The sequence below is a fragment of the Sus scrofa genome, chromosome 18, assembly GCF_054392235.1.
Source record: "Sus scrofa isolate SSC_HxYL_T2T_F1_AM1 chromosome 18, Sscrofa_HxYL_maternal_Yorkshire_Landrace_v2.0, whole genome shotgun sequence".
NCBI classification, from domain to species: domain Eukaryota; kingdom Metazoa; phylum Chordata; class Mammalia; order Artiodactyla; family Suidae; genus Sus; species Sus scrofa.
In genome coordinates, this window is record NC_139400.1 from 18031715 (window position 1) to 18059501 (window position 27787).

Here is a 27787-nt window from a genome sequence, read left to right on the forward strand (position 1 = left end):
GCATTTGAATAATTTTCAATTTGCAGCTATTACGAATGCTGCTGCTATGAATAGTCTACCTGTCGTTTGGTGAACATGTGTCCATGTGGGTTGGTATATACTAGGGAAGAATTGTGGGGCCCGGAGTAGATACTGCCAACAGTGTTACAAGTGACTGTACCAATTTACAAACCCTTTGGCCTTGTGTGAGAGTACTACTTGTCTCACATAAAGGTTTTTTTTTATAATTTTAATAATTTCCCTAAGGAAAAGAAACAAGTAATCCATGGATTTGAAAAAAAAATGTTAACTACTCTGAAAAAGAAGATCAGGAGTTCCCGTCGTGGCGCACTGGTTAACGAATCCAACTAAGAACCATGAGGTTGCGGGTTCGGTCCCTGCCCTTTCTTAGTGGGTTAAGGATCCGGCGTTGCCGTGAGCTGTGGTGTAGGTCGCAGACGCGGCTCAGATCCCGCGTTGCTGTGGCTCTGGCATAGGCCTGTGGCTACAGCTCCGATTGGACCCCTAGCCTGGGAACCTCCATATGCTACGGGAGCGGCCCAAGAAATAGCAAAAAGCCAAAAAAAAAAAAAAGGAAAAAGAAGATCATAGCTCTCTATTTCAGCCAAATTCCATGGGGCCTGTCATCTGCAGTTTTTAACATTCAGTTGTGAATGCACCTAATTTAATTTTGTTAAATAACCAGGAAAATATCATGAGTCATTAATTGGTTAAAGCTAAATTCCAGGGGGAAAATGAGATTGACTCTTTTCTTAGATTGGTATTTTTAAATACTGGTATAGGGATATTATTGTTAGTTTAGTTTTTATCTTTAGAAAATTAATGCGGTTTAGGAAGTTAAGGTATAATGTATTTACAGTTTTATAATGGCATGGATTTAGGCTATGGTAATTAATGAAAATACCTCAGAGCTTTCTATAGTTTTAAATTTTAAAAAAAATTGGAATGACATTTGAAATGGCAATTTCCTTTTAGGTGATGTGGCAGTGAAAATGTTGAATGTGACAGCACCCACACCTCAGCAGTTACAGGCCTTCAAAAATGAAGTAGGAGTACTCAGGTGAGCTTGTATGACTTACATTTTAAAGAGAAGTTATCTTTATCAACTTGGGTTTTCCAGTGATGGTCACTGTTAGCTTTATGGATTTACTCAAAATGGATAAAACAGAGTGCATTTTATCTTTATTTCTCTTTAGTATAAACAGAGTATATTTATACTAAAGTATGAGTATATTTTATCTTTAACCATATTCTTTTAGCTAGTATGCAATATTATATGGTGTAGCTGTTAGAAAAAATTATTTCTTGCATGAATTAATGGAAATAGAATGTTCTGATCACGAGCAGCAATACTTCCATTTATGGAAATAATTTGTTCTATTTCAGAGAGCAGGACAGGGAAGCCAGTGGTGGAAGTTGTAGGAAAATGATTTTTTTCTCAATCTCACTCCAATTTTTTTTTCTTTTTCTTTTTTGTTAGGGCTGCACCCATGGCATATGGAGGTTCCCAGGCTAGGGGTCCAGTCGAAGCTACAGCTGCCGGCCTGTGCCACAGCCACAGCAACGCAGGATCCAAGCCGTGTCTGTGACCTACCCCACAGCTCACGACAATACCAGACCCACTGAGCAAGGCCAAGGATCAAACCCGCAACTTCATGGGTTCCTAGTTGGATTCGTTTCCCCTGTGCCATGACAGGAACTCCTTCCCAAATTTTCTAATAATAGACTCACTTAAAAAAAAAAAAAAAGTAGTTCCCACTGTGGCACGGTGAGATCGGTGTTGTCTTTGCAGTGGCTCAGGCAGCTGCAGGGGTGGGAGTTCAATCTCTGGCCTAGCAGAGTGGGTGAAGGATCCGGCATTGCCATAGATGTGGTGTGGGTTCCAGCTGCAACTTGGATTGGATCCCTGGCCCGGAGCTTCCATATGCCATGGAGTGGCCAAAAAAAAGAGTAATGGAAACAGGCTACAGACTATTTGATGAGAGTCCATATTTTAAGGTATTTAAGTATCCCTAGAGGTGCCTAATGTCCCTAGAGGTATATTAAAAAAGATGCTTACGAAAAGGGTAGGATTTATTTATTCTTTTTATTTATTTTTATTTGGTTTGACTTGATTTTTGTCTTTTTAGGGCTGCACCCGTGGCATGTGGAAATTTCCAGGCTAGGGGTCAAATCAGAGCTATAGCTGCTGGCCTTCACCACAGCCACAGCAACACAAGATCCTAGCTGTATCTGCAACCTATGCCATAACTCACAGCAATGCCAGATCCTTAACCCACTGAGCGAAGCCAGGGATCAAACCTGCGTCCTCACAGAAAGAGCATTGGGTCCTTAACCTGCTGAGCCACAGTGGGAAATCCCTTTTGAAAAATATGTTTTTCTGACCACATCTTACTGATAAGTAGACTGCTTTGGCCCCCATTTTTTAAGATTTGCTAAAGTTTATCAATTACTGTCACATTTCTTTTTTACAGGAAAACTCGACATGTGAATATCCTACTCTTCATGGGTTATTCAACAAAGCCACAACTGGCTATTGTTACCCAGTGGTGTGAGGGCTCCAGCTTATATCATCATCTCCACATCATTGAGACCAAATTCGAGATGATCAAACTTATAGATATTGCACGGCAGACTGCACAGGGCATGGAGTAAGTGCCATTTTGTTTAATCTCTTATAAATTACTTTTGAAGGCTTGAGGATATTTTAAAGGTTTTAGCTGTTACTTTGAATTGCATTTTCATTTACCATCCAGCTACATGTGGATACTTTTAACTAAGGCCTAGCAGTATGCTATTAGAAATAAAATATAGTCTAGTATAGTACAATCTTCAAAACATATATCAAATATTTATTAATAAATGTGTAACTGCAAATTATGTTGAGCATGCTGTCATTTAGCTAAGCAATAAAGGTTTAAAAGATAAATATTGGCCAAAAAAAATAAAACCCCATTAAAAATTCATAAACAGTTATTGAAGTATATAAAATGATTGTTCGTTATCCTTTCAGACTATTTTCTCAGTGTGCACATATTTTCTACTGAAAAATAATCGTCTGCATGAAATAAGATGAAATATAAAGTAAAACAAAAATTCTGGTCCTTTTTAAGGACTTCAAGGTGACTTGTTCATATCCATTGAATTTTGCTGTGTAATTTAAGAGATAAAGTTACCTTATAAAATTTATCATAAGCCAATAGGAAACCGACTATGAAGAATAAGTTTTGCATGCCAAATACAAATAAATAGGTAAATCAAAAGATAAAATTGGGAGCTCTCTTGCAGTACCGTAGGTTAAGGATCTGGTATTGTCACTGCAGAGGCTTGGGTCAGTGCTGTGGTTTGGGTTCAATCCCTGGTCTAGGAACTTCCACATGCCACAAGCATGGCGAAAACAACCAACCAACCAAAAAAACGTAAAATTAAATTAATTGTGAAAGCACTTAGATAAAAAAATTGAGGCGTTCCTGTCCTGGCTCAATGGTTAACGAACCTGACTAGTATCTGTGGGTACATGGGTTCAATCCCTGGCCTCGATTAGCGGGTTAAGCAGGTTAAGGATCTGGTATTGCAGTGAGCTCTGGTGTAGGTTGCAGACACAGCTCAGATCTCATGTTGCTATGGCTATGGTGTAGGCTGGTGGCTACAGCTCCAATTCGACCTCTAGTCTGGGAACTTCTATATGCCGCAGGTGTGGCCCTAAAAAGACAAAAATCAAACAAAAATTTTTAGTAAAATATAAATTTAAAAACTATGGATAGTTTAAAATATGCATGTATCTTATTTCAATATTTTATTGTATACAAATGGCGTTCACATGCTGAGGTCGTTATGTCATTTGATCTTTATAATGTCATGAAGTAAATACTTTTTATTTTCTGTTTACAGTTAAGGAAACTGAGGCTTCTAGAAATGACTTGTCTAAGGCTATACATTTAATTAACAGCAACAAAACTGTTTAACTCAGAGTTTTTTACTCCCAAGCCCTTATTCTTTCTCCAAAACTACTATACTACTTTTGCATTACAAAAATTAGCATAAAAAGGTAAAAGAGTATGTATGTACTAATTAATACATAAAACTCTGACTCAAGATATTTTATAGCAAATAAGCTAGAAGCAAGACTCAAAACCAGGTCTAGCTCTCATATCTTTCCATTGTCCCACCCTCTCCGTCTCAAAACTAGGCAATATATCTGTAATTTAGATTGTTTATAAGCCTGTGTTCAACCAAAATCCTTATTCCAGGAAATTATTACCTCCTTCAGAAATATTCCCACTCATCCAATAGACTTTAAAACAATTCCACTTTTCATGTAAGTTAGAATCTGCTGGCATTGCCATGAGCTTTGGTGTAGGCCAAGAGCTACAGCTCCGATTTAACTCTTAGCCTGGGAACCTCCATGTGCTGCAAGTGCAGCCCTAAAAAGCCAAAAAAAAAAAAAAAAAAAAAAAAGTTAGAATCTGAATCTGTGCAAATCCAAAGGGTTACATTAAATCTTGTGAAAAGTAAACCATGGTCCGAATAGTGAACATTGAGAGAGAAAAAAGGTTCTTTCTGTTCCCACCCCTCCGGTCTCTTGCTATTCCTTCCGCAGGCCAAGCGTGTTCTTTGCTCAGGGCCTTTGTACTTTTCTCTTTCTGGGATAAGTACTTTTGCCACAAATATTCATAGAGCTTCTCTCATGTCTCTGTTCACATGTTGCGTTTTTTTTTTAGGGCCACACCCACGACATATGGAGGTTCCCAGGCCTGGGTTCTAATCGGAACTACACCTGCCGGCCTACACCACAGCCACAGCAACGTGGGATCCAAGCAGCGTCTGCGAACTACACCACAGCTCACGGCAACACCGGATCCTTAATCTACTGAGCAAGGCCAGGGATCAAATCCGTAACCTCATGGTTCCTAGTCAGACTTGTTTCTGCTGTGTGACAACAGGAACTCCCACATGTTGCCTTTTAAAGGAAGACTTTTCCAGTCACATTATATAATTAACATGTTCCTACCCACTCTGTCCCTCTATACCCCATTCTTGTTTTTAACACCCAACTCCATATGACATGTTTGTTAATTATTGTCTGTCATCCCCACTAGAATACAAGCTGTACATGGCAGTGCTCTTGTTTTGTTCATTGTTTTATCTCTGATGCCTAGAGCAAGGCCTGGGCTGAGATAGGTAAGAATTAAGAAATGAAAGAATGAATCCACACAACTGCATATTCTTGAGAAGTTTACCTTCCAGAAGAGAAAGCAGCCAAATCCTTCTCATATCAAAACTGAGAAATGTCAAGGAAAGGAAAAATAGTCAAAGAAGTAATTAAAGAATAAGAGAGAGGAAAAGGCTTTTGCTCTACAGAGAGGCGGCAGAATTGAATGGTATTAAAAATTGCTTTAGAAACAGTGATGTGGCATGAAGTGCCAGTGTTAAAACGAGAAGTGGCGGTAGAGAAGACGACTGTCAAATTGGAATAGTTCTGTAGTCTGGGGATAGTTAGTGAAGAGGCAGTATTTCCCATTGCTTTACAGCTCAGAATCTGTAAGTATAAAACTTTACATCTCTTTATTTACTCTTGAAATACTTTGCTCACATTTTTAAGTAAATCTTACTACGATGAGTGTATCTGGCTGTGAAGGTACATCATCCTACAAGTTTATTCTATATTTTAATGGATGAAAAAGTATTAGTTATACAATTTAAGCCTTCCAACAGATTATTATTATTATTTTTAGGGCCGCAGCCTTGGCATATGGAGGTTCCCAGGCTAGGGGTCTAATCAGAGCTACAGCTGCCAGCCTGTGCCAGAGCCACAGCAATGCAGGATCCGAGCTGCATCTGCGACCTACACCACAGCTCATGGCAACGCCGGATCCTTGACCCACTTGAGCAAGCCCAGGGATCGAACCCTCAGCCTCATGGTTCCTAGTCGGATTCATTTCTGCTGTGCCATGACAGGAATTCCCAGATTATTATTATTACTTTTTACCAGCTTAAAATTAACCAAAGAAGATACAGTTTCCTTTTTTCCCTTTCAATTCTTTTTAAGAAAATATGTGCAACTGGTTAAATGCACCAGCACATTTTTAGTTTCTCCAATCTTTTTGGCAGATTGAAAATCTTCTTATTGAAATGGTGTGTGGTTTTCACATTTAAGTGACAGATTTTTGCTCTCTTGAAATGCCACTAAAACTGTAATAATGATTTTTTTTGTAAAAGCATGATCATATAAAAATAGAGATAATGGAGAGGAAGATAAAAGTAGCAATAACATTTTAGAAGCTAGAAAGCATATGGGGAAGTGATAGTGGATGTGGCATACCCCCCAAAAAACCAGATTATTAGTTGGCAATGGGGAAATGAAAACGAACCTGATTTATACGGCAGAATCCTCAAGTCTTAGAAACTGGCAGTGTGATGTTATCTCCAGAGGAGGAAGAGTGCATAAATGAAAAAGCCTGTCTGAAATGTTTCTCTAAATCCCTTCTCCTGCTCTGCACCTCTGGGTGGCTCACCCTTCCCTACCTGGCAGTACACTGGAAATGTATTCTCTGGAAAGGGGAGATACAAAGATCTCTGGACAGGAAACACAGGGAAATGGTAGGGACAGAGGACGTTGAGTGACCGCCTACCAAGGGATGAATGCAGCGTCCCCAGCACTGTCTTTTCATTTGACTCCCCGAGTGCTAGCAGCCAAACCTTCCTCTTTGGGCAGGAGCTTGGAAGAGTCTTCTCTGAGAAATCTTACCAGCCAGAGGAAAGACCCAGGAATTCTGCCTAGATGAGCGTGCATGGGAGCTCAAAAGCAAGAAGCCCGTCTGTGTGCTCAGAGCTTTCAGACATCTTTTTAGTCTCACCTAGTCTGAGTAAAGACAAATTATCTCCCAAATACCAGACATCAGAGGACAGGTCTCTGATGCCGATGAGAGAGACCAAATGGGGAAAAGACAACCAGGAGTAAACACACTCAGGGCAAGGAGGAGAGATTCCCCCCTCCAAAAAAACCCAAAAAAAACAAAAACCCACAATCCTATCCGTTTCCTCAAAGGTAGAAGATTTTCTATCCATGAAATAAGAACAGATGCTTTATAAGGAATATTCAGATAAAGAAAAAATGTTAAAATTTATAATATACTGAAAAATTACAGTCAATTTAAACTTTTGAATGTAGAATTCTTTTTCCACCGACCTCTACCATCATTTCACAAAGGAAAGAACAAGCTAGATGTAGCTGAGCAGTAAATCCATAGACCTTTTTTTTTTTTTAATTTGCTTGTTTTTATTTTATTTTAAAAATTTTTTTGGCTGTGCCCACAGCATATGGAAGTTCCTAGACTACGGATCAAACCCATACCACAGCAGCAACCCAAGCCACTGCAGTGACAGTGTCAGATCCTTAACCTGCTGTGCCCAAGAGGACTCCCATAGACTCAATAGCTGCTTAATAATGTACTTCTGCAAAGGCTTCGTTTTAAATAATCTACTCCCTGAATGATTTCCAGATCCTGTTGAAAGTCATCTTTTCTGACTACTTTCCAAAACTTATTCTAAAATCACAAAGTAGGAGTTTTCTTGTGGCACAGCAGGTTAAGGATCAAGCATTGTCAAGCTGTGGTACAGCTTCAATCCCTGGCCCAGTAATTCCCACATACTACTAGGTGTGGTCAAAAAAGAAAAAAAGAAAATGAAGTCACAGGGTATAAGCAGAACAAGAGCATACTAATTCATTGTATAAAGTCCTGGGGTCGTGGTCATTCATAAGATAAAATGTTTAGTAATTAGGAAGGTTGAATCATTAGGACATTCAAATGTGTCACCTTAATTGGATTACAGAATATAAGCATATGGTGGTTAGGTGACATTTTTCCTGTGTGGTTCGGTCTTCCCTCCTCAGTAAAAGATTATTTCTGATTCCTAGGTTAACTTTAAGAGAGCAGAGCTATTCTTTTTTTTTTTTTTTTTTTTTTTTGGTCTTTTTCGGGCCACACCAGCAGCCTACTGAGGTTCCCAGGCTAGGGGTTGAATCAGAGTTGTAGCTGCTGGCCTACACCATAGCTCACAGCAACACCAGATCCTTAACCAACTAAGCAAGGCCAGGGATCGAACCTGCATCCTCATGGATGCTAGTTGGATTTGTTTCCACTGAGCCATGATGGGAACTCCAAGAGCAGACCTATTCCAGGGGTAGATAGATATTGAAAGATTCACTGTTAGGAAACAGGGTTCATGTAGTATCTGTATCACCTTCTCACCTGACAGTCATTGATTCTGCGTAAGGACCAGGATATTTTAAGAATAATATTAGTAAAGAAATCTCAGGAATTGCCTGTCATATCATTTGCAGGACTTTTCACTAAAGCCTAATATTTATTATATAATTTTAAATTTAGCTTTATTAGAAAATTTACTGGGAGTTCTCACTTGTGGCTCAGTGGTAGCAAACCTGACTGGTATCCATGAGGATACGGGTTCGATCCCCGGCCTCTCCCAGTAGGTTAAAGATCCAGCATTGCCATGAACTGTGGTGTAGGTCACAGACACAGCTTGGATCAGGTGTTGCGATGGCTGTGGTGTAGGCCAGCATCTGCAGCTCCAGCTCACCCGCTAGACTGGGAACTTGGATATGCTACAAGCGCAGCCCTAAAAAGCAAAAAAAAAAAAAGGAAGAAGAGGCGTTCCCGTCGTGGCTCAGTGGTTAACAAACCCGACCGGCATCCATGAGGACTCAGGTTCGATCCCTGACCTTGCTCAGAGGGTTGAGGATGCAGTGCTGCCATGAGCTATTGTGTAGGTTGCAGACGCAGCTCGGATATCGCATTGCTGTAGCTGTGGCATAGGCTGGTGACTACAGCTCCGATTGGGCCCCATATACTGCAGGTGAGGCCCTAAAAGAAAGACAAAAAAAAGAGACAGAGGGACTTTAGGACTTACACTGTGGCGCAGTGGGTTAAGAATCTAACTGCAGGAGTTCCTGTCATGGCTCATTGGTTAACGAATCCGACTAGGAACCATGAGGTGGTGGGTTCGATCCCTGGCCTTCCTCAGTGGCTTGAGGATCTGGCGTTGCCATGAGCCATGGTGTAGGTCGCAGACTCAGCTCAGGTCTGGCGTTGCTGTGGCTGCAGCTCCAATTCAACCCCTAGCCTAGAAACTTCCGTATGCCACGGGTGCGGCCTTATAAAGAAAAAAAAAGTTGTGGAGGTCCCTTCCTTGATCCCACTTCCCTCTCAAGCTATCACCTCACTCCTCTTTTTTCTTTTACAGTGAAACTTCTCACAAGAGTTGTTGATATTCACTCTAATTTATTTCCTCCCCTTTTATCTTGGACCCCACTCCAATCAGGCTTTTGGCCCTGACATGTCAGTGAAATATCTCTGAATGAGATAGTTACCATGTTGCTAGTGCTAGTGGTTACATACTCAGCCCTTCATCTGTTTGACCCATCAGGTACATGATGCAGTTAATCACACTCTTCTTCATGAAACCCCTTCTTGATCCCTTATTACTAAGAATGTGGTCTGAGTAACATCTCTACCACCTGGGAGCCTTTTTAAAATGTTGAGTTTTAGGTACCACCCCAGGTCTTTGAATTGAAGGCTGTATTTTAACAAGCTCCCTAAGTGATTTGTGTTGATACTACAGTTTAAGAAGCACTGCTTTAAATCATATTCTCCTGAGTTTCCTTCTACTTTACATCTGTTCTTCTCATCTAGTTTTTCAGCTCTCTAACCTCTCAATATTAGAATAGTCCAAGGATTACATTCCCTCTGTGATCTCATCCAGTTTTATGACTCAAAGTGCCATTTAATTAGCATTTCAATGCCAGTCTCCAGCCAGTTCATTTGCTCTGAACTCCAGACTAGCGTATCTAACTGCTCACCATCACTTGATTGTCTAAAGGACATCTCAAATTTCATATGTCTAATATTTAGGTCCTAATCTTTTCCCTCAAGCCTGCCCTTCCTACACCCTTTGCATCTCAGTAACTGGCAGCTTTCTTCTTCCAACTGCGGATGTCTCACGTTTTGTACTGAATTTGTGACCTCTTTTTTTCACACTACACAACCAGTCTATTAATGAGATCCTGTTGGTTCTATCTTTAAAATATATTTAGAATCTTACGACTTCTCATCACCTGTTTTGCTATCACCTGAATTCAAACCACAGTTATCTTGGAGTTCCAGCTGTGGCGAAGTGGGTTAAGAATCCAACAGGAGTTCCCGTCGTGGTGCGGTGATTAACAAATCCGACTAGAAACCATGAGGTTGCGGTTTTGGTCCCCGGCCTTGCTCAGTGGGTTAAGGATCCACTGTTGCTGTGAGCCGTGGTGTAGGTTGCAGACGTGGCTTGGATCCTGCGTTGCTGTGGCTCTGGCATAGGCCGGCAGCTACAGCTCCAATTCAGCCCCTAGCCTGGGAACCTCCATATGCCATGGGAGCTGCCCTAGAAAAGGCAAAAAGACAAAAATAAACAAATAAATTAAAAAAAAAAAAAAAAGAATCTGACAGCTGCAGCTCAGGTCGCTGCAGAAATGCGAGTTTGATCCCTGGTGCAGCACAGTGGGTCAGGGATCCGATGTTGCTGCACCTGTGACTGATTCAGTCCCTGGCCTGGGAACTTCCATATGCTGTGGGTGTGAGCATAAAAAGAAAAACAAAAACAAAAGATTTATCTCTTCACTAGGTTAGTGCCTTGCTTCCACACTTATACCCACCTTTCATTTATTCTCAACACAGCAGCCAGAGTGATCCTTTTAAGACTTAGGTCAAATTCTGTGGCTCCTCTGCTTCTCCATTGCCTTCACATTTCATGCAGAGAGGAACCCACAGTCCTTATGATAGTCTCTTCTCAACGTGACCAGCACCGAAACCCTCCCTCCCCCACAGCCCAATTTCTATTACCTCTCTCAGCTCATTTACTACTCTTCTCCCTCGTTTTCTGTTCTGAGCCAGTTTGGCTTCTCTGTCATTCGTAGATCATGGGAAGCATACACCTGCCTTAGGACTTTGTCCTTGCTAGTCTCTCTGCCTGCTGTGTTTTTATCCCACGTCTGTATGACTCTCTCCCTCCCTTCCTTTGAATCTTTACTCAAAATGTCCTTTGAAGAGAGGCCTTCCCTGGCCTAAATTACAACCCCTGCAACTTAGCATTTTCTGTCTCCCACCTGTACAGTACTATATATTCTATTGCTACATCTTTTTTATATTCTATATTCCATACTAACATACAAGCCCCGTGAGGATAGGGATTTTCTGCTTTATCTCCAAGACTTAGAACCATTGTTGCATAGAACATAGTGGGCTTTCAATAAATCGTGTTAAATGAAAGAGGAGTTCCCATCGTGGCTCAGTGGAAATGAATCTGACTAGTAACCATGAGGTTGCAGGTTTGACCCCAGGCCTCGCTCAGTGGGTTAAGGATCTGGCATTGTTGTGAGCTGTCGTGTAGTAGATGCGGCCTGTATCTGGCATTCCTGTGGCTGTGGTGTAGACGGCAGCTGTAGTTCCAGTTCGACCCCTAGCCTGGGAGCCTCCATATGCCTCGGGTGCAGCCCTGAAAAGCTAAATAAATAAATAAATAATAAATGAAAGAAATAACCAGTGAAGGTAAACATTATGCTCTCCATTTTACAGTTTAGGAACCAGAGCTTAGAGAAATTATGTCATATACCCAAAGTCATATGGCTAGTAAGTGACATGGTTGGATTTCAGACCCAAACCTGTACACTCAAAATCTATGACCTTGGAGTTCCCATTGTAGCTCAGTGGTAATGAACCCAACTAGTATCCATGAGGACACAGGTTCGATCCCTGACCTCCCTCATTGGGTCAAGGATCTGGTGTTGCCATGAGCTGTGGTATAAGTCCCATACATGTCTTGGATCCCATGTTGCATTGGCTGTGGTGTAGGCCGGCAGCTGTAGCTCCGATTCAGCTCCTAGCCTGGGAACTTCCACATGCCCCAGGTGAGACCCTAAAAAGCAAACAAGCAAAAAACCATGCCCTTTCCACTATTCCTCTCTGGTCATGTCGCTTAGGTCCTGTGGGCTCTGGTTTTCTCATCAGCATAATTCCCATTGATCTCTGGCCCAGGATCTTCCCCATGCCACAAGCACAGCCAGAAAAGAAAAAGACAAAGGAAAAGAGGATAGCATGGTTTTTGCTCTTCCATCCATATGATATTCCATGTTTACAATGCATTTTCATTTTTTATCTTCAGGCCAGTGCTGTTCTTAAAGAACTATGATGAGAGTATTTTCAAAAGAGGGAAATTATTTGTAGAAATTCACCAGTTGACCCTAAAATGTATATGGAAATGCAGTGGTTAAGGTAGTCAAGACAGTTATGAAAAAGAACAAAATTAAAGGACTTTCAGGGCGAAATTTGTATGTTTGTTTGTTTCTTAGCTGGGACCTGCAAAAGATATACAAATGGCATATTCATGGACTAGAAAACTCAATATTGGTTTTTTGGGGGGATTTTTTTGTCTTTTAAGGGCCACACCCGTGGAGGTTCCCAGGCTAGGGGTCAAATCAGAGCTTTAGCCACAGGCCTACATAGGTGTAAATCTTTGTAGCCTAAAGATAGGAAAGGTTTCTTCAAAAAATAAAGACCATAAAAGAAAAAGAAAAAAAATTCATAAATTGGACTTCATCAAGATTCAGAACTTTTACTTTTCGAAAGAAACTATTGCTTTTAGGCCAGCAGCTGTAGCCAGTTTGATCCCTCACCTGGGAACTTCCATACGCCGTGGGTGTGGCCCTAAAAAAGCAAAAACAAACAAGCAAAACAGAAAGAAAAAGGCAAGATCAAGTGAAAAAATCTAAGTAAAAGTAGAATTTACACTACTGTGAACCGCTGAAAAGTATATATGAACTCCATTTATTTTAAAGTGGTAAATGATTACTGCCTACCCAGGAGTAGCAGGATGACATTCTCTTTAATCTTGCTCACATTCCACATTGTGATTATGAGGGGAGTGGAGGGTATCAAAGTAGAATGGAAGCTGTATTTGGATAAAATAACACCTCATCACCACCATTATACTAGTACAATCACCTAGTTAAATTCTCTGTTGGTGTCTGAGAAGAGTTGCAGCTTGCTGTGTGAAGTCCGATGAACTTTTTTGAAATTATGTAGTTATTAGATGAAAGAGGACTGAAATGCTAATGTCTGTGTAGGCCAGTTATTTGATTTTAGAAATAGTTAAAAATAGGGGTTCCCACTGTGGCAAAGTGGGTTAAGATCCCTTCTTGTTTTTGTGGTGGTGAGGGATCAATCCTTGTCCCCACACAGTGGGTTAAGGATCCAGCATTGCTGCAAGTTGTGGTGTACGTTGCAACTGCAGGTCAAATTCTGTCCCTGGCCCAGGAACTTCCATGTGTTGCGGGTTCAGCCAAAAAAAAAAAAAAAAAAGTCAAAAAAAGCAGGAACTTTGAGAAAAGCTTGAGGCTTTTATAAATAGAGTAGACTGGTATGTTGGGCAACTGATGTAGGCATGACATTTGAATTTCAGCAAGGTATTTGAATAATCTCTCTCATGGTATTCTTGAGGATAAGAGAGATACATGACATACATGAAGAATTTAACTAGGGTCATAGCTATATATTTATCATACCTGAAGCTCTTAAGCTAGAAGGAGATTTTTATGTCATTCCTCTCTTGAATATGACTAGTGTATTTACAGATAACTTAAATGAGGCCATCATTAACATGCTGATCTTTTAAAATTTATTTTTCAGTGAAAACTAAAATTTTAATAAACTGAAATTGTAGGTCATGTCTACAAAATATGAAATCTTACCCAGGTCCAAAAAAGCGAAGTATACAAATGTCAAATGCAGGAATTTTTTTATTTTTTTATTTTTTATTTTTTGGTCTTTTTGCCTTTTCTAGGGCCACTCCCATGGCATGTGGAGGTTCCCAGACTAGGGGTAGAATCGGAGCTGTAGCCCCCAGCCTATGCCAGAGCCACAGCAACGCAGGATCCGAGCCGAGTCTGCGACCTACACCACAGCTCACGGCAACACCGGATCCTTAACACACTGAGCAAGGCCAGGGATCAAACCCGCAACCTCACGCTTCCTAGTCGGATTCATTAACCACTAAGCCATGACGGGAACTCCAGGAAATGGTTCAATAAACGGTTTTTTTCCCACCATAAGGAAGATGAAAATGAGTGGCGGGAGGTGGGGGGACGGTCCCTTTGTTTTTTGAGATTCCGCATGTGAGATAATACAGTATTTGTCTTTCTGACTTATTTCACTTAGCATAATGCCCTCAAGTTCCATCCATGTTGTCTCAGACGGCAGGATTTCCTTCTTTTTTTGGCTGAATAATATTCTCATTTGTATGTGTCACATTTTCTTCATCTATTCATGGACACTTAGGTTGTTTCCGTGTCTTCGTTGTCGTGAATAATGCTGCAGTAAACATGAGGGTGCAGGTATCTCTTTGAGATCCGGATTGTAGAATTTTTGGATATATACCCAGAATTTGGATTGCTAGTTCATATGGTAATTCTGTTTTTAATTTTTTGAGGAACTTCCATTGTGTTTTCTATAGCGGCTGCAGGTATTTATCATCAACAGGACGCAAAGATTCCCCTTTCTCTGCTTCCCGCCAGTGCTTGTTCTTTCTGATCTTTTTGATAACAGCCGTTCTGACAGATGCGAGGTGCTGTCTCCTTGTGGGTCTGACTTGCATTTCCCTGGTGATGGTGATGTTGAATGCCTTTTCCTGTACCTCCTGGCCATCTGTGTGTCTTCGTTGGAAAAATGTCTGTTCTTAAAAATAGATTGGGGGTTTTGCCATTGAGTTCTTTGTATTTTTTAGATATCCCTTTATCAGATGTATGATTTGCACATATTTTCTCCCCATTGGTAGGTTGCCTTTTCAGTTTTTTGGTGGTTTCCTGTGCTGTGCAGAAGCTTTTGGTTTGATGTTGTCTCACTTGTTTGTTTTTGCTTTTGTTCTCTTTGCTTTTGGTGTCAAACCCAAACAAATCATCAAGACCAATTGTCAAGGAGCTTATCGGGCCTATGTTTTCTTCTAGTTTTATGGTTTCAGGTCTTACATTCACAGGGAGGGTGAAGATGAGAATCTCACTCTAGTTTGTGTTGATCAGATCAAATCTAGAGCATTGTATTTACTTTGAGGGTATCATATTATGGTCCTAAAAAATGTTGAAAAACTAAATCTTGGGTAAAACCTTGAAAGAAGTAACAGAGAGAACAAATTTTGTTAGATTGTTTTCCAGCTTTAATATTAAATGATTCTGAGAGTTCCCACCATGGCCCAGTGGAAACGAATCCGACTAGGAACCATGAGGTTTCAGGTACGATCCCTGGCCTTGCTCAGTGGGTTAAGGATCCGGCTAAGGATCCGGTGTTGGTGTGAGCTGTGGTGTAGGTCACAGATGCGGCTTGGATCCCACATTGCTGTGGCTGTGGTGTAGGCCGGCAGCTGTAGCTCCGATTGTTGAATCGCCCTAGCCTGCGAACCTCCATATGCTGCAGGAGTGGCCCTAGGAAAGGCAAAAAGAAAAAAAAAAAAAAAGAATACTTTTATCTTCCCGTCTTGTAACTTCATCATACCTCCTCCATGTTTTCAGATGTATCACCCATTTGTTGTTGTTAGTGGTGTTTTTTATCTCAGAGGAGACAACCAGACTTTTCTGTGCACTGAATACCGTATCTCCGGCTGGAAACCCGAGCTTCACTCCCAACCCCATGACCATTTAGCCCCTTTTCTTTCTAATAACTGTAAGGTCTCCCCATCTTGAAGAGCCTTTTGACTGAGACTCGTTTTTCTCCATCTGTTTATACCTTTCTATGTTGCTGAAGAACTTTTTAAACAAAGAAGGCCTGTAACTGACATCACGTTTTCTTTCAGTGGAAGAGTGACAGTGTAATGGTGTACATTAACAGTGGGCCCAGAAAATCATGACAAGATAATTTCAGATTGTGATAAATGCTGTGAAGGAAATAAACAGTATCATGTGAGAGAATAGAGGAGAAAGAGTTACTTTATCTAAATAGGAATCTTAAAAAAAAATTGAGAAAAAAAGTTTTAAAATCTTGATCTCTGGGCAAGGAAATTTAATTGAAGATGAGAGAGCATAAATAATAAACTTAATTATTTGCAAATCTTTCACTTTTAACTGTCCATTACATAATTTTGATTATAGCATTTGAATTTAAAAGTTTGATTTTAAGGCAGAATTTACTTCCTAATGGTTATTGTCAAATTGAGAAATCTCATATATCTGTTCTCTCCAGTATTAAATGAAGAAAAATAACCTTGACTATAACCATTATATGCACCTCATTGTCATTGAAAGAACAGACATGTACCGAATACCTACTACACGCTAGACATTCTACTAGGCACTGGAGATAAATAGAAATAAACCAGACACAGCTCTTTCCCTCAATAAACTCAACTGAGGCCATTTTTAGGGGTAATGAATGATTTAAACCTATTGACTTTGAAATAGACTCAGTGTAGCCATTACGTTAGAAATTTAGGGAGTTCCCGTCATGGCGCAGTGGTTAACGAATCCGACTAGGAGCCATGAGGTGGCGGGTTCAGTCCCTGCCCTTGCTCAGTGGGTTAATGATCCGGCGTTGCCGTGAGCTGTGGTGTAGGTCGCAGACGCAGCTCGGATCCTGCGTTGCTGTGGCTCTGGTGTAGGCTGGCAGCTACAGCTCCGATTCGACCCCTAGCCCGGGAACCTCCATATGCCGCGGGAGTGGCTCACGTAAAGGCAGAAAGACCAAAAAAAAAAAGAAATTTAGCTCCTCACTAGTTTTTTGTTTTTTTTTTTTTTTTGCTCCTCACTAGTTTTAAGAAAATATTTTACAAATATATGACGCTACTTTTAGGAAGGGGCTAAATTAGGAGTTTAGGATTAACATATACACACTACTGTCTATAAAATAGTTAGACAACAAGGACCTACTGTATAGCTCAGGGAACTATATTAAATGTCTTGTAATAGCTTACAACAAAAAAGAATCTGAAAAAGAATCTATAGTATCTGTGTGAATATATATATATATAATGTGTGTGCATATATGGATAGATCACTTTGCTGTATACCTGAAGCTAACACAACATTGCAAATTAACTCTATACTTCAGTTTTTTAAATGTTTAATTTAAAAAAGTATATAATACTTTTTAAATGGTTTTATCAAATAGAGAGTTTACATTCTAAAAAAAAAGTAAACATAGGCAGGTAGAAAAAAATGCATGAATCAAGCTGTTACAATAAGTACTATATATATAACTGAACGGGGGAAGATCACTTTCAGTCAGGTTAGTCATGGAAAAGCTTCAGGAGTTAGTTAAAGAATAGGTATGATTCTGTAGAGAATAGAATGAAAGTTAATTTGCTGTGGGAGGGGGGCATTGCCCATAGAGGTGGGTTTAAATACTGAGGTATATTTAAAGGACTTGGATAAATAGTCTTGATTGGAGTGGAAGGTTTGTATTGATAAATAGTAAAAGATACAGTTGTTTAATGGGAAAGATTTTGTCTGTACCATAATGGTAGTATGTTCCTAAAATCCTCAGTTCACTTGCAGTCTATTTTAATATTTCTGTGTAAAGGGGTTATCACAACATACAGCTTGCAGTTGTATCATGATTCTAAATAAGTATTTACACCCCTAAATGTGTTCTGTGGATACTGAGGCTAGAGTCTTTATTTAGCCCTACTCAGGTTAAAATGATGTTTTGTTTTTCAGTTACTTACACGCCAAGTCAATCATCCACAGAGACCTCAAGAGTAATAGTATCCTTCCTGAATTTGTCTGCGAAGTTTGAAAACATCCTGACCTTTTCTCCTGCATTTTGTCTTCACACTCTGTAAAAACAGTTTTCCTGCTAAGTTCAGTAATACACGTAAAGGGAATTGATCAGTGGGTATGCACAAGACTGTGGTAGTACCAGGTGCTACAGCCTGCTTTTGGTTTTTGAACAGCTGAACATTACAAAAGAAATCTCTCAAGTCTTTATGATAGTAGGACTCTTTGATTACTTGTTTATGTTCTATAAACACTATAAAATGCACAGTTTTATAGTTATTTACTAGTTTCTTTCAGTGTTCTAACCTTACACAGTGGTAGTTGAGATGTAAGTGAAGGCTCTAAGTTATATAACTATGAGGTGAGAAAAACATTTCTTCTTCTTATTCCATAAGCCCAGATTAAGATCCTGTTTGCCCTTTGCCTTCATTCCAGTGAAGAGCCTTTACAGCTTTCCCAGAAGTGCCAAAAGGACATTTGGGCTATGCTAAGGGGAGGAGTTCCTGTCATGGCTTAATGGTTAACGAACCTGACTAGCATCCATGAGGACCTGGGTTCTATCCCTGGCCTTGCTCAGTGGGTTAAGGATCCAGTGTTGCTGTGAGCTGTGGTGTAGGTCGCAGACACAGCTCGGATCCCGAGTTGCTGTGGCCGTGGCTGTGCTGTAAGCTGGTGGCTACAGCTCCAATTTGACCCCTAGCCTGGGAACCTTCCTATGCCATGGGTGCCGCCCTAAAAAGACAAGAGACAAAAAAATAAATAAAATGATAAAATCTAATGCAGAGTTTCAAGGTCTCCCATAAACTTAGAAGAAAAAAAAAACTCACCTCACCCTACCACATTTCAAGCATCAAAAATCTTAAAAGCAGGTCATATAGTCCAACAGAACTAATTATTTTAAAAACATATTTATTAACTTTAAAAGGGAATATGAAGAACTATACTTTTTTGAAGACTATCATAGATAGAATTATAGAAATTACATCTCTTACCTAAAATTTTCATAATGCTTTGCTTTGATAGGAAAATGAGATCTGTTGTTTTCCTTTACTTACTACACCTCAGATATTTTTCTTCATGAAGACCTCACAGTAAAAATAGGTGATTTTGGTCTAGCCACAGTGAAATCTCGATGGAGTGGGTCCCATCAATTTGAACAGTTGTCTGGATCCATTTTGTGGATGGTAAGAATTGAGGCTGTTTCTCCATTAATTAAATTTGTGGACCCTGAGATGCTGTTGAGTTACTAAAAAGTCACTGAAGATTTCAACTATAGTATTTTCATAGTTCTTAGTATTCAGAAAAGTCGATGTTGATCTTTTTTTTAATATAAATAGATTTTAACTTTTTTCTTTGTCTTAGAATATTATGAAACCAGTTTCAGTATATTCCAAACAGAAATTACATATTTTATAAACACTGTTTTAAGTTTTATTCAGAATTATCTCCTTAAAATATTTTGCGTTCAAAATGTTCTGTGTACCCTGTTTCAGGGGAAAAAAAAAAAAAAAAGCATGCAATTTAAGCAGGTGTGATCTACAGCAGTTATTAAGGTTTTACTAAAAGAACTACTCCTTTTTAAAAGAGGCTGTTTCACAGTTTTATTTAAGCCTAAATTGGAAAGTTACTTCCTTTCAACTAGAAAGAACCATATAATCATGGGCAGCTGGGAGTAGAAAGACAAAAAGAAAAATGAAAGGTGGATTTTTAACACTGTCAGCCTTGTGCTGCCCTGTGTAGCTCTTTCTCTTTATTCCTGTTTCTGATTTGTGGAACAGAAGAAAGAGAAGTTATAAAAAGGAACTAAAGCTTCTATGTAGTTACTTTCAGCAGGCTGTGAGGACAGTCATAGGAATCGTTCCTAAGCCAACAGTTCTCAGAGGGATCCATAAGACCCTTTCAGAAGTCCCCAGAGTCGTCCTGTGTGAGATGAGATTTTTCTTCCTATTCTTCAACACATCACAATAGATTGAATGCAGAAGCAAATATGGGACCCTAGCTGGCTGGGGTAAAACCAGTCAAAATGAATCGCAGTACCTTTCTTCTCACTAAACTTTGTTTTTGAAAATATAGTTACTTTTCATTTTTAAAAAATGGTTGATTTGTATCAACACTTAATGGTTTCATTATTTAAAAATTAATAAATATTTTAACAGTTCCTCATTTAAGTTTTAATGTGATAAATATAATCCCCATAAACAGAAGATCCTTGATTTTTAAGACTGAAAGAACCCTGAGACTAAGAAGTCTGAGAACCTCTGCTCTAAGCTGAATGTAGGGTGTCCCAAAACAGGGTGCAGTGGAGTTTTTTTGCTTGTTTGTTTTGGTCACACCCATCCCATGTGGAAGTTCCCTGGCTAGGGATTGACTCCGAGCTGCAACTGCTGCAATGCTGGATCCTTACCTCACTGTGCCAGGCTGGAGGTCAAGCCCATGCTTCAATGGATCCTTAACCTAATGTGCCATAGAGGAAACTAAGGTGCAGTCTTAAGCTTTAAATAACTGAATCTGCACTAAGACTTTGGGACACCCTGCTGGGAATAAAAAATCTACAAGGGGTTTCAAAGCCACACTTGCCTAAATTCCCCAGACTTATCTGTAGTGTTCCCAAGAAGGGCATTCCAAGGTAGGATTCTGAGTTAATCAAAGTAAGGCTAGGGTTAAATTTGGCTATAATTTCCTGTAATAATTGGCATTAAAGTGAGTGGGGCAGGGTAGGAGGTGGGCATTGGATTTGGAGGCAGGAGGTCTGGGCCCTTGTGCTCTGATTGACTCTTAACCTGGACCTTTCTTGACCTCCTTCAAGTTTCTCCATCTTTAATGTTGGATTAGACTAGTTGATTTTGAATAGATTTTCTAATTCTAGGATTTCATAATTAGGGCTAGCTAGATATTTTTCTTTGATATATATTTAACTGTTAATAATTATAAACAAGAAGCTAATCAAGAATTGTAATCTGGATCTCAAGTACCTCTTTAAATCATATACCTTGTAACAAAAATAACAGTGTATCCAAAGAAGTGAGGGATGACAAATTTTAACTGCTAAAATCACAAAATCTAAAATTATAAAGAAACAGTTGATACATGTTTTAAATGTGTGTTTATTTTAACTAGTGTAGGAAAGTTAGGTTCAGTCAAGTCTCTAGGTTTGTCCTTTTCCAAAAATCTTAGTTTATATAGTTTTTAGACTATTATACATGAAGTTTTATTTTTTTCTTTTAATTTCTTTCTTATTGACACCTGGTTGATGAATTCATCCTTTATTCCACCAAGCTGAGTTATAAGACAAGAGATTAGCCAGTAGTACACTTAATTGCTGAATAAATCCTTTGGGTTGATGTTGCCTTATGGAATATCTAAAGACTAGAAGAGTTTGGTCAGAAACAAAGGGTATGCAATTCACTGATTTATTTATAGTAGTATTCTCCATCTTGTTTTATTTATATCTTGAAGGAAACTTTAGTGAAAATTTTTACAAATTACTAATTAATTGAGGTTAAATCATGCATTTCTTATAAATAGACCACATACAACTTTTCATCAAACCATCTACCAACAATAATGAGATAAAACTAAGTTTTTAAAAAGCAGTTCTGTTGCTGTGGCTGCGGCATAGCCCAGTGGCCTCAGTTCCAATTTGACCCCTAGCCTGGGAACCTCCATACGCTGCAAGTGCGGCACTAAAAAGACTAAATAAATGAATAAATAGGCAGTTCTGTATAGCACAGGGAACTATATCCAATCTCTTGGGATAGAACATAATGGAAGATAATATGAGAAAAAGAAAGTGTTTATATGGGTGACTGAGTCACTTTGCTGTATAGCAGAAATTGGTACAACATTGTAAACCAACTATACTTTAATAAAAAATAAATGAATAAGACAGTTCTTCAACTGTCCCTCACAGAGATTGTGTTCTGGCTTTGAAAGTTATGTCGATCATAACCAGCCTCTCATTATTCTTGCTTGTTCACTACCTCACAGTTGTATGTGGTTTAAAAGTAATTACCAATAAAACATATAACAAAAGCAAATGGATACAACCTTCTCCTTCACCCCTCCCCGCATCCTTTCACTCTCACCTAGATCTCCCCCTGCATCTTCCATCAGTGTCAACCTTGGGTGGACATTAAAGTCATCTGGGGAGCTCTATTTGAGTCCCATCCCCAGACTCCAGTGTTACATTGTTGGGCTAGAATGTAGTCTGGATGTTGAGAGGTTAAAGGCTGCACAGGTGATTCTGTTTTGCAAAACAAAAGTGAGGCTGAGTGCTGTTATTGGCTGACTTGTGAGATAGTCTGACCTGCCTCACCCTGACTAGTTACCAGGCATCTTGTCCCAGGTCTTTCAGCCATTTTTGCAGTTAGTCCTGGTTTTGGTATCAAATTAATGTTTTCACAAGTTTTTATTAATACCTTGCAGTTCCTCTAATTCCTTCCAAATCAAGCAGTACAGCAAGGTGAAAGAACTCCTTTAAGCTAATGTTTAATCAACCCTTTATTGTATTTCATGTAAACAGCTAATAAGAAATCTAGTTGTAGGATATAGTGACTGATATATGTAAAAATGTAGCAAACATGACTAGGTCTGTATCTTTGCTCAAGAACCAGCAGCCAAAAGGTTCTTTATACCATTTTCTACTAAATCTACCCACTGTGTATTATTGTTTATTGTTTATAAAGCATCCATGGCATCCTTGTACTGTTTTTGGAAGCAAGAAAGGGGTTTGAGTTTATCAGTCTTGAACTTCTACCATTATTATCTAAGGTGCCTTGAGATAAAGAGAATCATTTGTACCAATGGAAAACTTAAATTCTGAGGCAGTTGCCGTAGTAGTTATGCTACTCCCAAACATCTCATAACTACAAGTCTATAGTATTTCTTTCCTGTGTTAGGAACGGGAAGTGGGAACTCATTTTTGAGGGGGTAAAGTCATGGGAAGAATTTAAATAGCAGTGATGGTATTTTGTGCAGAAAGAGGGTAGCTATTAAAATTATAAAATCTGAATAATGTATATAGAATTTCAGCTAATACTGCCTCTCTGAGAGTTTACAGAGCATTTTTTCCTGTATCTTTCATAATTGATTTTATTTCTTTGGTCATTAATAAGAGAATTGATTATATATTAGGTTATTTAATGATAAAAAATTATTGTTCTGGGATTTATAACAGGTTTGGTTTTCAGTCTTTATTAAGATGACATGAAAAATGAACAAGAATATCTTTTTCTTTTTATTTTCTACCAGGCGCCAGAAGTAATCAGAATGCAAGACAAAAACCCGTATAGCTTTCAGTCAGACGTATATGCTTTTGGTATTGTTCTGTATGAATTGATGACTGGACAGTTACCTTATTCAAACATCAACAACAGGGACCAGGTAAATATTTACCATCTCTTAGGGTTCATTTTGCTATTTGTAGAAAGGCTCTAATTCATGGTAGAAAAGAAGTATTGGATCCTGGGTAAGAATGAAGGATGAATCTCTTAATCTTTGTTACCAGTTTTAGAGACCTTTTGTATACTTTTGGCAGTGTAATAGCACGTAAGGCCTTTCCTTGAAACATCATGCTTCACTGGCACAGCGTTGTATACCAACTATATACTCTAATAAATATAAATAAATAAAAAGCTTTCAATAATGTAAAAAAACAAAAAGAAGAAAAATATCATGTGTCTAACTAGAGGTTCCTGAACATCTGATCTTCTGATTAGAGATTAGGGAATATAATAACGGATATACCTCTTATCTCTTGACCATGGCACAGTTAGAAGAATGAGCTCTGCCACTGCAGCATCTGGGCTTTTACTTTTTACTCTATCTCTGTGCTATCTGAGCAGGTACAGAGTAGCTATGAACTTCTTTATATCAAATACTTTTAAAATTATTAAGTCTTCATACTTTTTTAATTTTTAAAACTAGGTAAATGGAAGAACTGCTACATCATGCTTTCATTTTTCTATGATGAGAACTCAAGTAGGAGGGAATTGTTTAATCTCTCTCTTAAATTCCTTTTCTCTGTTCCTTAGCTTCCGAAGTATCAACATAGCCTCTTGCAGCTCTTTCCCTTTTCTCTCCCAGCCGTGTTAAATTCACCTAGGCTTTTAACACTGGCCAAGAAAAAAGAATTGTCTTTACTGAAATTACCTTGTATAACTCAACCTTTTAAAAGTGTATACGTGTCTACGTGTTTGTGTGTGTGTGTGCGTACGTGTTTGTGGACAAAGAGATTGCAGCAGTTACTATATGAGAAAACAACGGTAGACCACGTAAACTGTGATTAATTAATATTTATACATTATACTGTGATTTGAATGTGAATCACCTGGGTGATTTGCTAAAAAACAGAGATGCTGGAGCAGACTCTGGTTCAATGGGTGGGGTCCAAGCAGCTGCATTTTTACGAAGTTTGCCAGCTGTTTCTGATACATACCAGAGTTGAGAATCACTCATATAAGGAATTTTTTAGGAGTTCCTGTTGTGGCTCGGCGGGTTAAAAACCCAGTGTAGTCCATGAGGATGTGGGTTTGATCCTTGGCCTCGCTCAGTGGGTTAAGGATCCTGCATTGCTGCAGCATGGGTTGCAAATGTGGCTCAGATCTGGTGTTGCTGTGGCTGTGGTGTAGACTGACAGCTGCAGCTCCAGTTCATCCCCTAGCCTGGGAAATTCCATATGCCATAGGTGTGATGTAAAAAAGAAAAAAAAATAGAATCTTTTAAAATTGGGAATGTTTTAGGTGTTTTAGAATAAACTCACAACCCACTGAAATGATAGTTTTTATGTATAAATGTATTACTTCATGTAGTAGTGTTTTGGTCAGCAGTTGAACTCTGAATTTTTTGGTGATAGCTCTGAGTAGTTTTTTCGCTAAGAATTTGTAACTATCATAGTATATCAGAGAAGTAATCTAAGTTGTCATGTTGCCTTTTCTCTCCCAGCCGTGTTAAATTCACCTAGGCTTTTAACACTGGCCATATGTACTTTATTGAATCACCATCTGGCCCTTACCCACCAGTGGTCTTGATTCTCTAGTCTGCAAAAATGTTTAATCACTGCATTTCTCTCTAAGTCAACACAAAACTAATTTTTTAGTTGCTGTTTGATCTTTCTAACTATGTCATAGCTTTACAATGTTGAATCTTAGCTTTAAATGTTAAAAAGAAATCTGTGATCTGGCTTCGGATGATCTGCTATTTTAAGCCTCCATGAAACTTAGATTCAGGATAGACCAAAATGGTGGTTAAAAAACATAATTGCGCCATGAGCTATGGTGTAGGTCACAGATATGGCTTGGATCCCACATTGCTGTGGCTGTGGCAGTCCAGCGGCTACAGCTCTGATTCAGCCCCTAGCCTGGGAACCTCCATATCCCACAGGTGCGGCCCTGAAAAGACCAAAGAAAGAAAGAAAGAATATAATGGAAACATTGCTCTTACTGTACTTGTGACAGCTTCTAGGTCACTGAGATGACTAATTGGATAGAGGCGGTCTGAGCAGCAAGGTCATCTCTAGTTCCCAGCTTCAAGTGCTCTGCCTTTTATGGTCTTATTAACTCAACCATACAGCATAATACCCTGTGCCAGGTTCAGTTTTCCTGTGCACATTTTTCGAGAGAAATTAAGAGGGAATTTTAGCCTAGTTTTCGTTGATTTATCATAGAGACTATAAATAATAAAAATTTATGAACCTAAGAACTGGATGAAATGCCTTTGTCAGTGAATAAGTTTATTTCAATAAAATAATATTACGGAAAGAAGTAGTACTATCTCCAAAATATGGAAAAAGCATCCCAGAGTTCTGCACTCATCCACTTCTTGGCATTTTAGGTGCTTTGTCCTCCATGGGAGTGTAATAAATGATGTGGCAAGGGCTTACTCTCCATGAGAGAAGTAAATGAGTGACCAACAGAAGGGTAAGGCCTTTACCAGTTAATTCTTTCTGGTAGTATAGGTAGAATCTTCTGGAATTTGCCAGTCTAAAACCAACTATTTGATGAAGAAAAAGAAGATAAAAGAATTACATACTCTTCCCATTATCCCCATTCTGTTTCATTTTCCTTCTAGTCTGCTTTCTCCAAGTGGCACTATCCATGAAACTGCCTCTTGTATCAATAACTCTTGTCATCCTCAGTGCAGTCACCCTGGGTATTGTTCCATTCATCTCCTTGACTTGATTTTTCTTTCTCTTTCTCTCATACTTTGATCTCCATGGCTCTCAAATTGGACTTCTGTCTGAAAATCTAGGAATGTTCTTTTTTTTTCATGGGAGATGGGATAACTGCTTCTTCATAATTTAGAACCATTCCCCTACACTCTCAACCCCATAATCTGAGGTGGCAGGGTTTTGCCTGTAAATTCAAAACAGGGCTCTGGTAAGCAAGGTAATGCAGTGGCAGACCTTGGACTCACAACCTGCATGACCTCATCACTGTACCTCTCTATCTTTTTGTTTTTCAGTTGTTAAAAATAAGAGATTGAGGAGTTTCCATTATGGCTGACTGATAATGAACCTGACTAGTATCCGTGAGGACCATCCCTGGCCTCACTCTGTGGGTTAAGGATTCAGCGCTACTGTGAGCAGTGGTGTAGGTCACAGATGCAACTCAGATCCCGTGTTGTTGTGGCTGTGGCGTAAGGCCAGCAGCTACAGCGCCGATTCAGCCCCTAGCCTGGGAACTTACATGTGCCTCGAGCTCAACCCTAAAAAGCAAAAAAAAAAAAAAAAAAAAAAAAAAAGAGAGAGAGAGATTGGGCTAAAGAATTCCTTACAGTTACAAAAGATCAGATTCTTTTGTAAAACAAGTCTTAATTCTTGAGGACTGACCATCGCTGTGTTACTTTGCAGAATAGCATGCCTTTTCACTTCACTTACCCTAGTGCCAAGTCTTAAGAAACTGCTTTGTCATTTTGTTCCCATCTTCATCATCATGTTTTGCTCTCTAGTCACTCTATTCTTCCCTCTTTCAGTGCAGCTTCTCTGCCAAATTGGGATTAATATTAATAATGTGCTCAATTAGGAGTTCCCATCGTGGCTCAGTGGTTAACTAATCCAACTAGGAACCATGAGGTTGCGGGTTTGATCCCTGGCTTTGCTCAGTGGGTTAAGGATCTGGCGTTACCATGAGCTATGGTATAGGTCTCAGATGCGGCTCGGATCCTGAGTTGCTGTGGCTGTGGTGTAGGCCAGCGGCTACAGCTCTGATTGCACCCCTAGCCTGGGAACCTCCACGTGCCAAGGGTGCAGCCCTAAAAAGCCAAAAGCCAAAAGCCAAAAAAAAAACTAGATATATTGACTGTCAACCTTCATGGCTTGCTTTTCTTGGAGCGGAAGTTTTGTGTCATCTTAGAAGAAAATAGAAGATAACATTTTTTCATGTGAATTCCAGTTTTTTGTTTTTTGGTTGTTTTTGCTTTGTTTTGTTTTGTCTTTTTGCCATTTCTTGGGCCGCTCCCACAGCATATGGAGGTTCCCAGGCTAGGGGTAGAATCGGAGCTGTAGCCGCCAGCCTATGCCAGAGCCACAGCAACGCAGGATCCGAGCCACATCTGCAGCCTACGCCACAGCTCACGGCAATGCCAGATCGTTAACTCACTGAGCAAGGGCAGGGATCGAACCGCAACCTCATGGTTCCTAGTCGGATTCGTTAATCACTGTGCCACGGACTGGAACTCCCAGTTTTTTGTTTTTGTTTTTGTTTGTTTTGTCTTTTCTATGGCTGCACCCACGGCTTGTGGAGATTCCCAGGCTAGGTGTCTAATCCGAGCTGTAGCTGCCAGCCTGCCCCAGAGCCATAGTAACGTGGGATCCAGGCTGCGTCTGTGACCTACACCACAGCTCACAGCAACACCAGATTCTTAACCCACTGAGCGAGGCCAGGGATAGAACCCGCAACCTCATGGTTCCTAGTCGGATTCGTTAACCACTGAGCCACAACGGGAGCTCCAAATTCCAGTTACTATTGCTATGTAAAA

General features: G+C 39.6%; 2 protein-coding genes across 11 annotated transcripts in view; both read left to right on the top strand.

Moving 5' to 3' along the window:
- Window positions 1-27787, top strand: part of BRAF (B-Raf proto-oncogene, serine/threonine kinase) — a 174589-nt gene that overhangs the window by 123701 nt on the left and 23101 nt on the right. For 6 of the 10 annotated variants that reach the window (XM_085005259.1, XM_085005261.1, XM_021078584.2 and 3 more), the window contains 5 exons: window positions 976-1060; window positions 2475-2651; window positions 17753-17799; window positions 18878-18996; window positions 23063-23194. In XM_085005259.1, coding sequence (XP_084861385.1) covers window positions 976-1060; window positions 2475-2651; window positions 17753-17799; window positions 18878-18996; window positions 23063-23194 — 560 coding nt within the window. The remainder of the gene's footprint in view (window positions 1-975; window positions 1061-2474; window positions 2652-17752; window positions 17800-18877; window positions 18997-23062; window positions 23195-27787) is intronic. The other 4 variants (XR_014833621.1, XR_014833619.1, XR_014833620.1 and 1 more) reach the window with 1 other exon arrangement.
- Window positions 1-27787, top strand: part of SLC37A3 (solute carrier family 37 member 3) — a 398944-nt gene that overhangs the window by 37281 nt on the left and 333876 nt on the right. The window lies entirely within an intron of this gene.